This window comes from Pangasianodon hypophthalmus, chromosome 17 (assembly GCF_027358585.1).
Source record: "Pangasianodon hypophthalmus isolate fPanHyp1 chromosome 17, fPanHyp1.pri, whole genome shotgun sequence".
NCBI lineage: Eukaryota > Metazoa > Chordata > Actinopteri > Siluriformes > Pangasiidae > Pangasianodon > Pangasianodon hypophthalmus.
This window is the reverse complement of record NC_069726.1, coordinates 11,660,374-11,676,503: the sequence shown is the minus strand read 5'-3', so window position 1 is coordinate 11,676,503 and position 16,130 is coordinate 11,660,374. Positions and strand designations below refer to the sequence as shown.

General features: G+C 37.4%; 1 protein-coding gene across 5 annotated transcripts in view; it reads right to left on the bottom strand.

Annotated features, from left to right (window-relative positions):
* erg (ETS transcription factor ERG) overlaps window positions 1-16,130 on the bottom strand; it is a 46,400-nt gene that overhangs the window by 17,853 nt on the left and 12,417 nt on the right. For 2 of the 5 annotated variants that reach the window (XM_034312527.2, XM_034312524.2), the window contains exon 2: window positions 11,957-12,041. In XM_034312527.2, coding sequence (XP_034168418.1) covers window positions 11,957-12,004 — 48 coding nt within the window. In that variant the 5' untranslated portion in view covers window positions 12,005-12,041. Of the gene's footprint in view, window positions 1-2,665; window positions 3,105-9,897; window positions 10,120-11,956; window positions 12,042-16,130 lie in introns of those variants that run through there. The other 3 variants (XM_034312529.2, XM_034312528.2, XM_034312525.2) reach the window with 3 other exon arrangements.

Here is a 16,130-nt window from a genome sequence, read left to right as displayed (position 1 = left end):
TCTTCATTCTTTCCTACTTACTCACTTATCAGTCTCACTCACTCACTCACTCACTCAATTTTTCTCACTTGCTCATACATTAACTCACTCACTCACTTACCATTATTTCTCATGCACTCACTCATTCTTCATTCTTACTCACTCACTCATCCAAATCCCTCAAACTCTTACACACTGTCCTTCACTCACTTTCTCTCTCTGGTACACCTCCTCTTCTCCCCAATCACTGACTCTGTCTCACTTTTCTTTCCCTCAGTAACTCACTCTTTCAACTACTTTCCCTCACATTTAACTTCCCTAACACCTCACTCCCCTCATAATCCTCATTGTCTCACTCATCTTCCTCCTTTCTTTCCCACACTGACTTCCTGACGCTCACTTCATCAGCAGAGATAAAGAGAGGTAAGACAGAGACACTAAAACCTAAAACACTAAAAAAGGTTGAGTGAAATGTATTATGTAATTTAATGTGCTAAATAGCTAGAATGATGCTGATTTTACCCAAAAGCTCAGTTTGGTGTGTTGTATTCATCATCTACTGCATGAACAGTGGTCACATGCAGCTTAACCATCATCACTTGATCACACCAAACATCATGCAATAATTCCAAAATGGAAAATCTTGGAAAATTTTACTATAACCAAGTAAATTAAATCCCTTTTCTTTTGCTTCATCATCTTGTCCTACAAATATTTAAACAGTAACCATTACTAAAGCATCAGCGAAACTTCACAGCACTTGTCATATAGGGGAAAAACTGCAGTAAAACTCTATGTCAGCAGAATATTTTAGAGTGAACCATGAATTATTGCATATTCCAAAGATTTCCACTTGCAGTTTACAGTAGGGTCAAAAAAGTGTCTTAGCGCTCTGCTAGGAATTGTATGGAATCCATATTCATCAAAAACTAATATAATTCTACATTAATAGATGTCAAAGTAACGTAGATGTCGGTTTGTTTTTATTTAATAAAAGCAATGAGAGCATTATAGCATAATGCAGAACTAAGAAATAAGTCAATATCAGGTGTTAGTTGTTAAGAAGTGATACAAGTTTGCACTGTGTGCACTGAATGTAATATATGGCATCACCAAATTTTTAAATGAAGCAAATAATATGGCAACAGAATAGTTAGATATATTCATACAAAGATTTTTCAAAGATAAAAAAATTGTCTCACTTTGAAATTTTATATATATGTATGTATATGTATGATCTAGCTCTTCACTGCAGACCAATAGTAATAATATTTGCAACTAAACCAAGCCAAAGTATTACCATTGTGTCTTGAGCTCACAATAAACATGTTGCAGTATCCAATGTATTAAGAAAGAGATTGTACTGATGATATTCATGTGATAACCTGTAACTATATTTTAAAACCCCGACTATCTAGTGTAGAGACTGTTATGAGTGAGGCAGCAAGCAATGTCTCCTGATGAGTTTACCAGAAAAGTAATTGCGTAAGACATTACAGAGAACACCGTACCTACTCACTTCTGCCTGAACAATTAGTCCAGCACAGTTGCCCAAAACATTAAACACGCTCTCGGCTCTACAAACACTTCTTCTTCATATTCTGCAGCTCTAAAACATATACCTCCACTAACATTCCCCATTACATGACTATGCCATTAGGAGGTGTCATGCGTTATGTACTAAATTAATTAGGTTTTTAGGACAGTCTATTTCGTATGGCAGTACAAATTATCCATTTAAGGACCTGTTTTATACTTCTGTGTAATGAGTTAATAATTACATATCTGTGACAAGAAAGGTGTAATATCGATTCTGCATCTTTTGCAATTAACTGGATCGCTAATGACTTTCCCCAAATTTGGGGCTCATATTCGCCTCAACAGGAAAAAAGCTATGCCACATAGGTACATTAATACTGTGAATGATAGCGCGAATACAGTGTGTAAGTCTCCAGCTGCTGTGCAGTCAACTTCAAGTGCACAACCTGACTATATGGTAAACAGAGTTCAACACAATATTTTGAGTGGTCAGTATTGATGTAGCTTTATGCTAAGTACACAGTATTGGGGACAGTATTTTGGGGTTGGTAACTACTAAAAAGTTACATTAAATTCTTCTTAAATAATACAACATGCCATTGCTTTCTTATTACACATATGTAATTACTATTTCTACAGCGACTGCTTAAACTTAAGTACATAGATATAATATAGGTAATTAACAAGTAACAATCTGTACATACATATGAATTACACAGTAATAAAATTCTTTGATAATTATTCAAGTATATAAGGAGGGTAATAATAAAGGGGGTGATTTCAATTAAAACAATATTAGCATCATAAAAATAAACAACCTCAGTCAGAGTTTAAATGATCATTAACATGAATGCATTAAAAAATTTAACAGAGAAATTGCATTTTTTTAAGTGTTGATCCGTCTGGAAATGAGTTTTCAGTATACATTGTGGTTACTGCGCTTTTGTCATTATGCTGACGGTTTTTCTAAAGTGTGCGGACAGTCAGAATAGGAAAAAGGAAATTTACGAAGCAACAAAAAGGAAATCTTGTTGCACTGCCATGGCAAGAAGGGTGTTACCCCCTCCCGCTCAAATCTGTTCTTTGAACAACAAAAGCGATTTTAAAAATGTCATTTTTTTTATAGTCATATAATTTTAAAACTTACCTTGATAGTACTCGCCATTGTAGCACAGGACTATATAGTCCTGTTTTTAAAAAGGAATTTCAGTTGCAATGTGTGTGAGGTTTTTTTTTTTTCTGTCGATGAGTGTGGTAAGTTGAGGTTCCACTGAGCAGTGTTTGGAGCGGATGAGATTGTGCTAACGCTGGAAGTGAAGTCAACCAATAGCAGGAAGAGCTTTCTATTGGTTCTGGCCGACGCAGCTCGAAGAAACAGGATATTTGGGAGAGGGGAGATAAGAAGGTCTGAAACAATGTTGGTATCCTGTAAACCATGCGTTTGGTTACTTTAAGAGACAGAGCAAAACCTAAGTTCACTTAGATTGTCACTTAGGTACAGTAGAGTGTCCTCGAGAAAGGCCGTCCCCGATAGTGTGACTGTCTATTAGATGGTACAGTTTCACTCTCTGCTACAGTTTTCTCAGTAGTTATCCACAATATTTCCAAAATGTATAGATGTGGCAAACATAATAGCCAAATGATTGGATTGGGAAACTGGGATATAATGAAAATATCCTGGTTAGGTATTTTGGCTTTAAAAAGTCAAAATACCTAAATATGATCTGAGATCTGACTGCTTAACACACTTTAAAATGTTTGTTAGGTAAAAAGTTATGGAAGGTTATTAAACTGCATAAAAGCGAAGAAGTAGATGTTGTAAAGGTCAAGAAGAAGAACAAGGGGAGGAAATTGAGAAAGCAAAATTGGCAAAGGAAAAAAGGGAGAGTAACATGGTATAGTTGATTAATAAAAAAATCAACTATACCGTGAAGTATCACGGCAAAATTATGGTAGTTACCATAAAGTAATCATAATAATCACACTGTACACAAGTCTAGTTCATTGTCATAAGGTATAGTGTATATTATATTGTACTACCCTGTACTATGTACTATAAAATGTACTAAAATTCTTATGCCTGAAATGGAAAAGAGAGACAGACAGAAAGATAGAAAGACCCGTTACAGGCAGGATGCAGATGTGATAATTCTACAGTGAGTATTTGTCAGGGTTGTGGGCAGAGAGTTGGGGAAACAATGGAGTAATACAGCAGACAGGGAGGGAGAGAGACATTTCATACATAGATATTCTGCTTACAAATAAAAACAATTCTGATTCAGAAGTCCTACACCATACTGAACCTGAACAACTCGACCAACCACCAAGCTGCTTACTATATGTAATACAGCTGCCATTAGACAGCAACACACACAACATCAAAAATCACCTCGTGTACAGTTGTGTGTGTGGATGTGCGCAGCGGTATGTTGATGCTTGTGTGAGCAGTGGTGCGTTTCTGGGCTGCAGATGGTATTGTGTAATGGCGGTTGCTTTGAGGAAGTTATGAAGTTACAAGAGGAGTTTAAAACATTTTGTAAGCAGTTAGTGACAAAAACACTGTATTTGGTTCAAACTGCCTCCCTAGTTTCAGAGTTTCAGAAGGACAAATATAAACCTAATGAAATATTCATTACTAATTACACTGTAATCATCATGAATGCCTGCAATGTCCCTACAACTTAGTTTGAACCTCGGTAATACAGTTTTTTATTTCCCTAATGCTTTGAAGTGATTACATAAAAATTTCAACATATCTGATAGTTGGGAACAAGGCAATGAATATTGCAAGAGTGTTCATTCTGCAACAACAAGAGAGCAATAGGATGCAAAATAAGGATAAAAATCCCCACAGTTTGAACATAGACTTCCAACACAGGCAAATGCAAAAAGAAAAATAAACTTTTGCAAAACCTATTATGAAACCATGTTCATAATTTCTTGTAGTTTACAATAAATACATAACTGCTACAATAGAACCTAATAATACAATAAAAAAAAACAAGTAAATCTAGTTATTATATTTTATATAGGTCCAATAATGCCTAAGGGTACAGTAAAGTAGTATAAACATGTTGTAACATAAGTGAAACTCTTCCCCCTATTACCATGAAGCAACTTATCAAACTAACCAAATATTCCCAGGACCAGGATCAGTGGGTCCAGATTTACATTTCTCACTCTCATCACTGCATACTTTTCCCATTATTTTTACTGTAGCTGCTGAATATTTCACAGTATTACTGAATAATAATGGTAATAATAAGCTTTAAAATTAAAATGATATAAATGAGTGCTTCAAGTAAACTAAAATGACAGTAAAGCTTATTATTCACTACTCAACTTGTACACTCACATAAATAATGCACATACCTACGCTACAACATGATTATAAGTTGTTAGAAATTTAATTGTAGTCTTTCACTGGAGCTTTAGGAGGAATTGCTTCAGTTTATAAAACTGTAATTAAAATAAAATGAATAGTTATTTTATTTATTTTTATGTCTGTGTAATTTCTAAGTCTTGTCCAACTTGTCCTGGAGAATACTAAGAGCAATGTAATGATACTTCTGTGCAAAGTTAAATTTGATTCAGTTCAACATAGTGATTATTCTATACACTCTTAGAGGAGAAAGTTCTATCTCGCACCCTATAGTAGGGGTCGTCAACTGGAGTACTGCAGTCCAGATCCAGTAAAGTACTTCAGCGGATCAAACCGAGCACTCGAAAAACTAGGGTAGCTGAAGTGCTTTAAAAAAAATTGTGTTAATTCAGTGACTATTTTTTTTTTAAACATGAGCCATTGTGGCTTCTGTAGCAGATCTCATCTGTTCATCTATTCATCTGGTACAGCTAGTTGTGACCATTGTACCTGCTCATAAAGAACGGAAAGAGTTTCCACAGACTTTCACAGATTTTTTTTTTTTTCAGTTGCCCTCTCTGGTCTAATTAGAGAAGTGATAACATGGCTTTTTAAAAAAGGCAATGTTGAAAACAGAATGTTTAAGGAAATTGGAAAGAGAAGTATATGTTTATTCTCTGTTTCCAGTTCAAAACAGATGTCTCATCTGTTCGCTCCAGTCAAAACAATGCGAAACAAAACATAACCACTTGTTATGTTTTGTCTTATTTATAGCCACGGACTAATCACAAATAGTTTTAAAAAGCATTAAAAGGTAACTGTTGTTGCAGTTCAGTCATGTTAGTTGCTTATCCGGACCTTTGCAATCAAGAAATTTTATGTAGACGGACCTTCACAGATTTTAGTTAAAATTTTAGCTTGAAAAAATAACATCGTGGTTTATTGTATGTTTCGTTTTAGTAACAGAATGATCTTTTAACAAAACCACTGCATTGTTGAAATATAGAATTTGTGCTGTGTGAAACGGGTTATGTGTAAGAGATTATATGTTTTGTAATATGAAAGGGACATAATTCCCTCTATATCTCTGTCTCCTTTTTGTCTGCATTTCTGTTTCTCTTTTTTTTTCTCTCACTTTCTCGAGTGATGTTTGATTTTTATGGCATCCTGCAGGATGTCTGTAGGAAGTCACCTTTGCTCTTTCTCTAAGTGAGCTGAGTGGCTGAGTCTGTATGTGTGTGTGTGTTGCAGTGGAAATGCTCTTCAATGGGGGGCTGGGAAACAGGGCAGGGCCCTTCCACAGGAATGTCCTGTACAACACACATACCCACACAAACACACACATACACACTCACATACCTTTATCGCCACTATAAATACACATTTCAATGGGTCTTCTCAACTCTGCTTTCTATACAACATTTCCTTAAGTTCATTCAGCTCAGAAAGTGTGCGAAGCAAGTGCGTAAATACAATCATTTACATACACACACACTCTTGTCACTTGGTGTACTGATGGTGAGTCAGGGAAACAGGCCAAGGAGCATCAACAGCATTTGGTAATCACAAACTCCCTGCTCACAGCACCTCCTACAGACTCACACCGTTACTACAAAAGGGTCAACTGAGTATGGAAAAACCACAGGGATAGACAATAATGGTGTGTGTGCAGCTCTCTATGCCTCAACGGTGGTCCATAAGGCCCTGAGGGTATCAGATTATTATCATCTCTGTCCGCAGCCTTTTATAGCGATACTTACTGCAGTCGTGAAGCAGACTTTAAGAGCCCATTTATACCCACTTAATGACATTAGCCTTAATACAGGCACATTCATGGCGCATGACACTAGAATCAAATCTGAGCCAACATTTACGATACACTTCTCTTATTTAGAGCTTGGGTAGGGAAATAAGATTGCTGCATTCATTTAACAAGTCCAGATGTACTTGGTAAATACCGGTGGCAAACCTGCATTTTAGTTTTAGGGCTTCAGTAAATTCTATGCTGTTAAGAGTACCATTTAAAATGGATCAGCTCTCAGTGTGTACATTACCCATTACACATCCTTAACAACCTTAAAATAAAATGAGAACACTGGTTTTCAACATAGATGCATGAATAGCTAATAACTAAAACAATTCAGCATGACCATTAGGAAATCCCAACCAGTCTGAAGGTCAAAAAACACGACACAGCCAGATGACTAATTCTCATTGTTAAATGTGAAATTACGATATTTAATACGTGACTAACCGCGGCCTGTTATGCAATGCAGAAATGTAAAATGTAGTATCACTCCCTGATGAGTTCCAAAAAGTTCCATTTATTTTCAGTCAGATTAGTGGGATTGCCTCCCTCTGCCATTGTAACCCTCTTATAGGTTAATCTTTTTGCTTGTTTGTTTTAATGGACAGTATGCTCCTATGTCCATGTCACTGGGAGCTGGATGAATGAAAAATGTGTCGTAAAATAAGGCTAGGTTAAGTGGTGTTTTGTGCTCACAGACAGTGACATATCCTGGCCTTCCAGAAGGCCTTAAAAGATATTTTTCCATACAGAATAAAAAAAAAATTCCACTGGAAATCAAAATGTAAGCAATCATATTTTGATTTCAAGTGTTACTTCCTAATTAGATCAGTGGTTAATTGGATTCATAAGGCCTTCTGTCTAGCTCCTGAAGTCATACCCAGTGGATGACCTAGTTTCACTGGAGCTATCTAGACAATACAGGAAAAAAAACTTTTAGTAATAGGATTATTACTACAATACTTGCAATAAGCATGATGATTATATAAATATAATTAAACTATCATTTGCAGATATGTAATTTTTGGATTTTCAGTCCCCTTCTTGAAGGCCCTCTGGTAATTACACACAACTGTCCTATCATTATACAACTGGTTGTGATAATGAGTGGAAAAACATGTATTTAATAATCTAACGTGATTATAAGCAAATGGTATCACTTTTTGATATGAAATATACTGTGCTTCTTGTGTGATAGTTTATTATTCCAGTTCTGCTAGTCCTCCTTGCTTTTCCCTGAACCAAGTTTCCATGCAGTACATTAATATGGAGTAACTAAACATACACTCACACACCCATATGCACGCACGGTCACTCAGTCACTACAGCTTTGTGGACTGATGAATGGTGATAAAAGAATTTCTAGATTTGTGTGCAATGCAGGAAGTGGTCTTGCCTACAGTAAGTTGCATGAGTGTGCTTGGCTCCTTTTCTGCAACTCAATCTAGTAAACCTTGGGGAAACCCACTGGCACCCTTACCACTGCTCTCTTTCTATCAGCAGCATGTGAGGTTACTGGACCACACTACTAAAAAACACACAAAAGCACACACTCAATCACTGAAACACACACATGGACATTCACATAAACGGTTCTTTGTTGCTACAGGAAATCATGGCTGAAGGTATGCTGTGCCAGATGCCCTGAGGAGAGGAGAGAATTCCTGTATTCTCACGTTAAACGGAGGAGAGAGAGGGAGTTTAATATGAGATGTACAGCAGGACTGCAGATAGAAAATCACCCCTGTGTAGTTGAAACGTTCTGAAACAGTAGCAATTCAGCTCTTCAGTTTCTCTCCTGCCTGCATTTGTTATAATGATATGCAGTCGTGTGTTCGCAATGTTTATGAGGAGATTTCATAAGAGCAACTCACACTTCTGGTATTTTTACTACATTTTCTGGGGAAATTTTCTGTCAACTCACAATTAGCAGTTGAAGCTAAGTGTAAATACAGTGCAATTTTAGGCATATTGAGATTGTTGATATTTCTGACAGATCTCTCTTGTTTCCACTGACACATTGGTTGTTTAAAAGACTAAATGGCTAGGTGCTTACTAGCTCAATAATTAGCTTCAGGATTAGCTAGCTTCGTTGCTCAGAAGTCCAAATTTCCTATTTGCCTCGCAATTATAACCACTTGACCAGTAAGCATACATGTGTTTGTATTCCGAGTTCAGTTTAAACGCACCACAATTCTTCTGACATTCCGTAGCTGGAAAGCACATTTGTTCTGTTTATAACATAAACACATAAAAACGAATGATTTATCGTATCAAACACTGTCAAGAAGATTTTGTTTTGAAGAAGGAGCTTCAATAGTAAGAGACTAGAGCTTAGGTTTAATTATTTAAATTAACTGACAATCCCAATTTAATTTAGAACATTTAATTTATTCAATAAACATTAAGTATACGTAAAAAAATAACACATTTGCAAAGGCTTTTAAAGGTTTTTTGGCCGTTCTGACTGCATCAAACATCCTGCCATCGCACTGTTTATGAGATCAGCTGAGTAAGAACAATTCTCCCCTAGGTTTACTCTTACATTCACACATAAACCCTTTCATGTACTAAATATCATAAGATTCCACACTGCTCCAAGTTGCATTAATTCACACATGTTAGCAGCGAGAAACATCCACAACACTGTACCAATGCCCAGGTTTGAGAACTTAATATTTTTACTGCAAGCTTTCAGACACAGCATGCACTGTCTCTGTGTGCTTGTATGTGTTTCTGTGTGTTGGATGCAACAGTCTACTTCATCTTCACTGTGGAAACAAACAGTCACTCTAGAGAGCGCACCATGGTGTGAGCGTTATACTTCATGGAATACAGATGCACACATATATGTGCTTTATCTGTTAAAGTTAAAGGTAAAAACTCTTCACAAAACCAAACAAGTCCACACAAAAACATAAATTGATGCCACACGTGAGAATAAGATTACATGGGAGAGGAGAGGAGATGAGAGTGAAAGAATGAAGAGGAGAGTACTGAAGAAGAAAGGAATGAAGAGGAGAGGAGAGAAAAGCATATTATAGGAATGAAGAAGAGAGAAGAAGAAAGGAGAGGAGTAAAAAGGAAAGGAATGAGTAGGAGATGAGAGGAATGGAAAGGGGAGGAATCGAGAGGAAAGGAATGGATAGGAGAGGAGAGGAATGAAGATGAGTGGAAAGGAGAAAAATGAAGACGAGAGGAGAGCCATTACCTCAGAGAACGTCTACCCTCTTGCCACGGCGAGCTCATCTGTGCTGGCCTGCTTGCCGCCACTCTGCACATGCAAGCGTGTGTGCGTGTGTGAGCCAGCGTCTCTGTCACAGCTTGGCAGAGGCCCTACTGGAGGACTCCTGGATAACAAATGTCTGGGAGTTCGGCAGGTTTTCTGCACATGCTGTTCACAGTGAATGTGACCAGACCCCAAGTCTGTCCCCTTGACACACAAGCACACACACAAATAAGGAGAGAAAAAAGACCAGAAAGAAGAAAGCCACGGTCTGATCCCAGCGCAAATAACATTCCTGAATGCCAGATTTCTTGGATCGGCGCACAGACCTTCTGGCATGCTCCTTTAGTTGGAGTGAGGACAGGGATAAGTTTTAGCTGCTGGGTGTGTTTATATGTATTTGTATGAGTTCATGTGAATCTTATATATTTGACATCTTTTCTCCCCGTCTTCAGCCTCTGAGGCTGAAGCCTCACATTGAACAACTCAAAGGAGAAAACATACAACACACCACGTGTGCCCAAGCATGAAAAAAAGTGTTGAAGTTTCTTTTCAACATGCAAAAGCATCCAAACATGTCACCCATCTCTGCAGCAGCTGGCCAGTGGTGATGTATGAAAGTACTGGAAATTGTTGGGAGCTTCGACTCTGCTGCTTTGATGAGATGAACTGATAAGTGGCTGTACAAATAGCAAAGCTATTAGTTTAATATTAGTTTAATAAAGCTATTAGCCATTAAGATTATTTATTAGCATGGCATTATAGTGGAGTTAATCTATTTTTTTGGGGAACATGTTGGCACAGTGTTGCTGCCTCACAGCTCCAGGTTCCCTGGTTCGAGCTCAGGTTACTGTCTGTTTCACATGTTCTCCCCAGTGTCCGAGAGTTTCCTCTGGGCTCCGTGGTTTCCTACCACTGCACAAAAACATGCAGGTAGGCAGATTGGTGATTAATGTTGCCTATAGGTATGAATGTGTGTGTGTGAGTGTGTGTGTATGCATAGTGCCCTGCAATGGGCATGAAAGGTAACCTACACAATATATATTTTTAATTTATCAAGTTATATATTTACTGTTGGTTGATTGGAAGGACTTTTCCCATTCAAGTCAACTTGAAGCTGTTTGCTAAATGTGGCAATGAACCAACTTCTTTCACAGAACCAACAGTAATTTCACATTGCATAGATCTTTTTCTATAGCCCACAGGCAAACGTGTGAGGCAAACGTGTGAGGATATCAAATTTGTTTTCCGGGTGTAGACTAGAGCATGGAGGTGCATATATAAGATACAATCAGACTGTAGTCTTCAAGATTATGAAGCTCGTGGCCAGAAAAGTGTACAAACAATATCAGGTGTTCTGTGACCCATGGGCTGAGGCTACTTGTAGCTTAACTAACTACATTTTAAAGTACTTTATCTAACACTGCTGAGATTCTGTATCGTCTGTATTTCTCAGAGGTCACATTAAAAACTGCAACATCCTCATCTCTGTCATAACTTGACAAACATTTCATGAAGCACAAACCAGTATTTACTGTAGCCCCAGACTCTAACCACATGTAGACCAGGAAAACAGATTTACTGCTGGTGATAGGAAAAATGGACAAGGTCCTGGAGATGAAGATGAGCTAGAGATAGCTGACTTTTGAGGCGGATTGGGAATTACACAAGCACTTATTCAGCTGTGGATCACAGTCAACTCAGACTCTGTTGCAGTGAAGGAAGTATACTTCATGAGCACAACAGCTTGGCTGAAGTTTAAGTAAAATAACATTCAGTTGCATACAAGCACACTGTCACACCTGACCCGGCACACACACTGAATTGTACTCTTTTCCACATCTGTTGTACTCCTCTGCCATTCACAGCATAGTGTGAGATAATGTGAGTGAGCAAGAGAGAGAAATCTGGAGTTTTCATCATTTTTTTAAACATAGGAGATTCTGATGATTCGGCATATATATATATATATATATATATATATATATATATATATATATATATATATATGGGTGTGACTGTGTGTGTGTGCATGTAAGGATACCTTATGACTGGCTGTATATAGGTCTGGCTCTGTTCCAGTCTGGACCATTTCCCCTGGAAGACATTGAAGATCTCACAACCTCTACCTGAGACACACACACACACACACACACACACAGACATAGAATGCTCAATATTAATGTGTTGGACACTGATACTGCAGTGCAGTTATTCTTCCCATGATTCCATGCAGCAGGTCAGCAACTACAACCCCACAACCAATTAGTGAGGACCTCCTCGGTCCTAGAAAGAACCCGTATCGTCTCGCAAATGAGACTTCTACCTATCTTTAGAGAGTCTGCCTACTTTCACTGGCAGTGCAAACCAAACATGGACCATTGTCTTTGTATGACATACAATGGAATGTTATTGTAAAATTGGTGCTACAACCAAAATAGACCTGTGTGCAATCTGGAAATAGCATCATTCTCTATGGTTCAGCTGAGATGAAAAATGCTGTTTTGGTTAGATTTGAAAAGCTCATTGTTGTCACAGTGTTTAAAAAAGTTTGGTTCTACATCAGATTTATAAAAAAAAGAAGCACAGAAATGTATACGCATGGATGTGTGGATAGCAAATGAGCATGTAATGACTCATGGCGAGATTCTAATAGTTGTGGCCAGCTAAGGGCACAATATACGTCAGACAGTCTGGGGCAGAGCGTCTGACTCTGAAAGCCCAAACTGTGTTTATTTTTAGCAGTTGATGCCCAAAGTGTGTTTACTTTTGTTTATTATTTATATTAGGAGCAGTGCCAGTATGTTGGGGAGAGTGCATGCTTCATCAGCATCCTCAGCTGGCAGGGACCTATGGTGGAAATGAGGCTTAGCGTGTGTATGTTTGGGTATGTGGGAGGTGGAGGGGATGAAGCTCGTGCAGAGTGAGGTGGGACAGGGACACGAGGCAGGTTTGAAACTGTCCAGTCATTGATCTCCTCTCCACTAAATGGTAGACACATTAATGTAGGCAGTGTGGTAGCAACAGCCAGATGATGTCAGACAGCGCTTCAGCCAGCCCTTCTTCCTCACTGGACATTCTCTGGTGTCTCTTTTCACTGTCTTGCCCTCGTTTTCGTCTCCTATCTGTCCCATTTCTCTCTGCTGAGGTTATCACAATAAAGTGCACAGAGCTTAAAAATAACACAAAGAGAATTCCAGAAGGCTCACAAAACTCAAGGAACGTTCCAGAACACCCACGGAACACAGCCACTGAAGGACGCAGGGCAAACATTCACAGGCAGAAAAGTCTCTGAACCTTGGTATCCAAATCCATTCCTATAGTATAAACTATATAGTATTAAGCATGAGGCATGTTTGGGCGAGAATGAATATTCCCCTCCAATTATGAATGCTTAGCAAATTGTGGTTTCACTTCTAAACATACTGATGGTTGCTGCTAGTTGTTAAATTTGACAATCATGTCGTTTCTAAACTACTATGGTTTACACAGGCTACTACGTCGTATCTTTTTTATCCACAGAAGCCGAGTGGGGAAATAGACTGCTGGCCAGCTCTACTGTGGCATAGCATGCAGCTTCATTTTCCTAGTGGCTGTTCATGATTGACAAGCTAAGCTCAGTAAATGTGAAAATGTAAGACATTGTCAGCTGGGAACTACAGTAGGCTTCATTTGGTTTATAAGGGAAACACTAATGCTGCAGTAGTTTGTACCATATTCAGATTTGTGCTAAGCGGACATAGTGAGGATTTAAAACTGAAATTTTGCACATCGGTATTCAGACTTCAGACATAACTACAGACTTAAGTGCTGTTAAGAACTTCACAAATTCTGTTATGCACACGAGGTGGACTTTGCCTCAGTTATTCATGTTTGTGAACTTTTTTGTGCCCAATTTTCCTGTGCAACATCTTCTTGATTGGGGAGCAGTTTAAAGTCAAGTGTCACTGTCTACTAGTTTAAGGTAACCATGATACATAATGCTGAAATTTATGTTTTGGGCTATGCATACACACAAAAAAATAGAGTGGCATTCAAGTCCAATAATAGATACATAAATACGATATTAATTAACATAACATTACGTAATAGTAATTTCCCTTAAATTATACAATAAGGGTTTTTTTCACACAGACATCAGCGTCTTAATCGGACATATTGCTTTCCTCAAGGACATTTTTTTTTAATGGATAAAGTTATGAATGAACGTATGCAGACAAGTGCTCAGTCAGCTTTTCCTTTAAAAAATGGGCATGTTTTCTTTACATCAAAATAACCTAAAACATTTTATTAATCCAACAATTCATAATAGCAAATTAAATAGCATACATTCCATGCACACATTACAATTTCATGACTTCAGTTTAGTATCTCTTCAGTGGTTTCATCATGCTGTGTGAAATGCTAAATAATAGGACATGCTGGATCAAGTGCTATTTTACAAGTAGCTAAATACTGAGGGTAGAAGCCATACTGTTAAATGAAAACAAAATTCCCAGTGATTAATGTGATAATTACAACTACAACTATTCATGTTTTTTTCAGTGCTTGCCACGACTGTATTAATCTTTTAAATTTTTTGCTTTTTTTGGTTACATTATATTACATTTGCTTAGCAAAGAAAAAAGGCAATCTGCTCTTTCAGTCTGCATTTTCTATCCCTGATTTTTTCAAGCTTAAAGGCAAGCGCTTGTGTTGAAAGCCAGTGATCTAGAAGCTACTGAAAAATTCAAAACAAATCTCGGCCGCTTCTACACAAGAAAAATCTGGCAACCATGGAGGTGTGAACTACATGCAGATGATTTGCATAATCTGAATGGGGTGTCCAAAAATCAACTTAAGCAGGTGCATATAACTCATCTCTGAATACACATACATTTCCCTGCATAAATATTGACGTAACGTTTGGATTTAAATCCCCAACTATAAATATGACTGTTAATGTTTAGAATTAACAGTCATAACTACTAATGGGAGTGACCGAAAATGTTGTAAAGTTAGTGTAACTCAGTACCGTATTGGTAGTTCATTTGGCAAATGGTCAAGTGCCATATAGTGCCTGACTAACTAAATGTTACATACAAGAAAAAAAAACAATTTATTTATTATTAACACCAATGTACATAAAGTGTCACTTTGTTAAATTGAACAGGTTGAGTAATAAGCAGATTGGATGTTAGCACATTATGCGATTAGTCTAATTCTTTTCTAATGCATCAGAGAGCATTGTGTGTGGGCATTTGGTGAATTAATGTGAAGCATGGTGAGATCATGAAATTCAAAAATAAGTTAAATTAGTATAAATGTTAGCATGCTTGGTGCTTATATGGTGTGTATTTTTATTGTTGATAGTAAGAACATTAGTGTAGTTAGTGTGTTATTAAACTCTGTGTGAGGGCGCATAGGACAATTATCTACTTTTAACCAATTCTACAATTGTTCATAATTTTACTAAACAGATTTATTTTTCAAAGGAACATTAGGAGCAGAGAACATGTGAAAAGGTCTATGTTTTTAAATTCTTTTTCCCCCCAATTCTTTCATTAGTTGGAGAAAATGCTGCCACAAAGAAAATGCTGCCCATGAGGCCAACTGAGCACCAAACCTCGTTTTGTACCATTTAGTACTGATTGTTTTATTAAACAACCCACCCACATGCACATAAATGTCAGACCTATTAAAAAAAAAAAAACAAGATTTATTTTTTATGATACTGATATACTACATTGAATTGCCCATGTAGTACCTTTTTTTTCCACTTCGTTTAAAAATTCATACTATTCAATTAAAGCAAGCTTTAGCTGTAACGTGGCATGTTGTCTGTGTGTGTGTGTGTTTGTCTGTGTGTGTTTTCAAGTGTGTGGTCTTATCAGACTGCTTTAATAGTCCTTAAAGAATTACCCCACTTAGCAAATTAGGTACATATGGTTGTGTGGTTGTGTGCAACTCTATGGTTTGTGTTTCACTCTCCTGAACTATTTTAGTATATGAGCACTCCCCAGCTTTGTATGCTGTACTTGTATGTGCGGTTAGCCTGTGGTATATCATCTAATGCTGTACTGATATATATACGGCTACATCATAATGGATCCACTCACAAGACTGTTACAGTTCAGTTGTAATTCTCAAAATCTTTTTAAACACTGCACGACATCATCAGGGAGAGATGCAGACATACACATAATGAAGCACAGTTCTTCTGAACACATGATCCACTG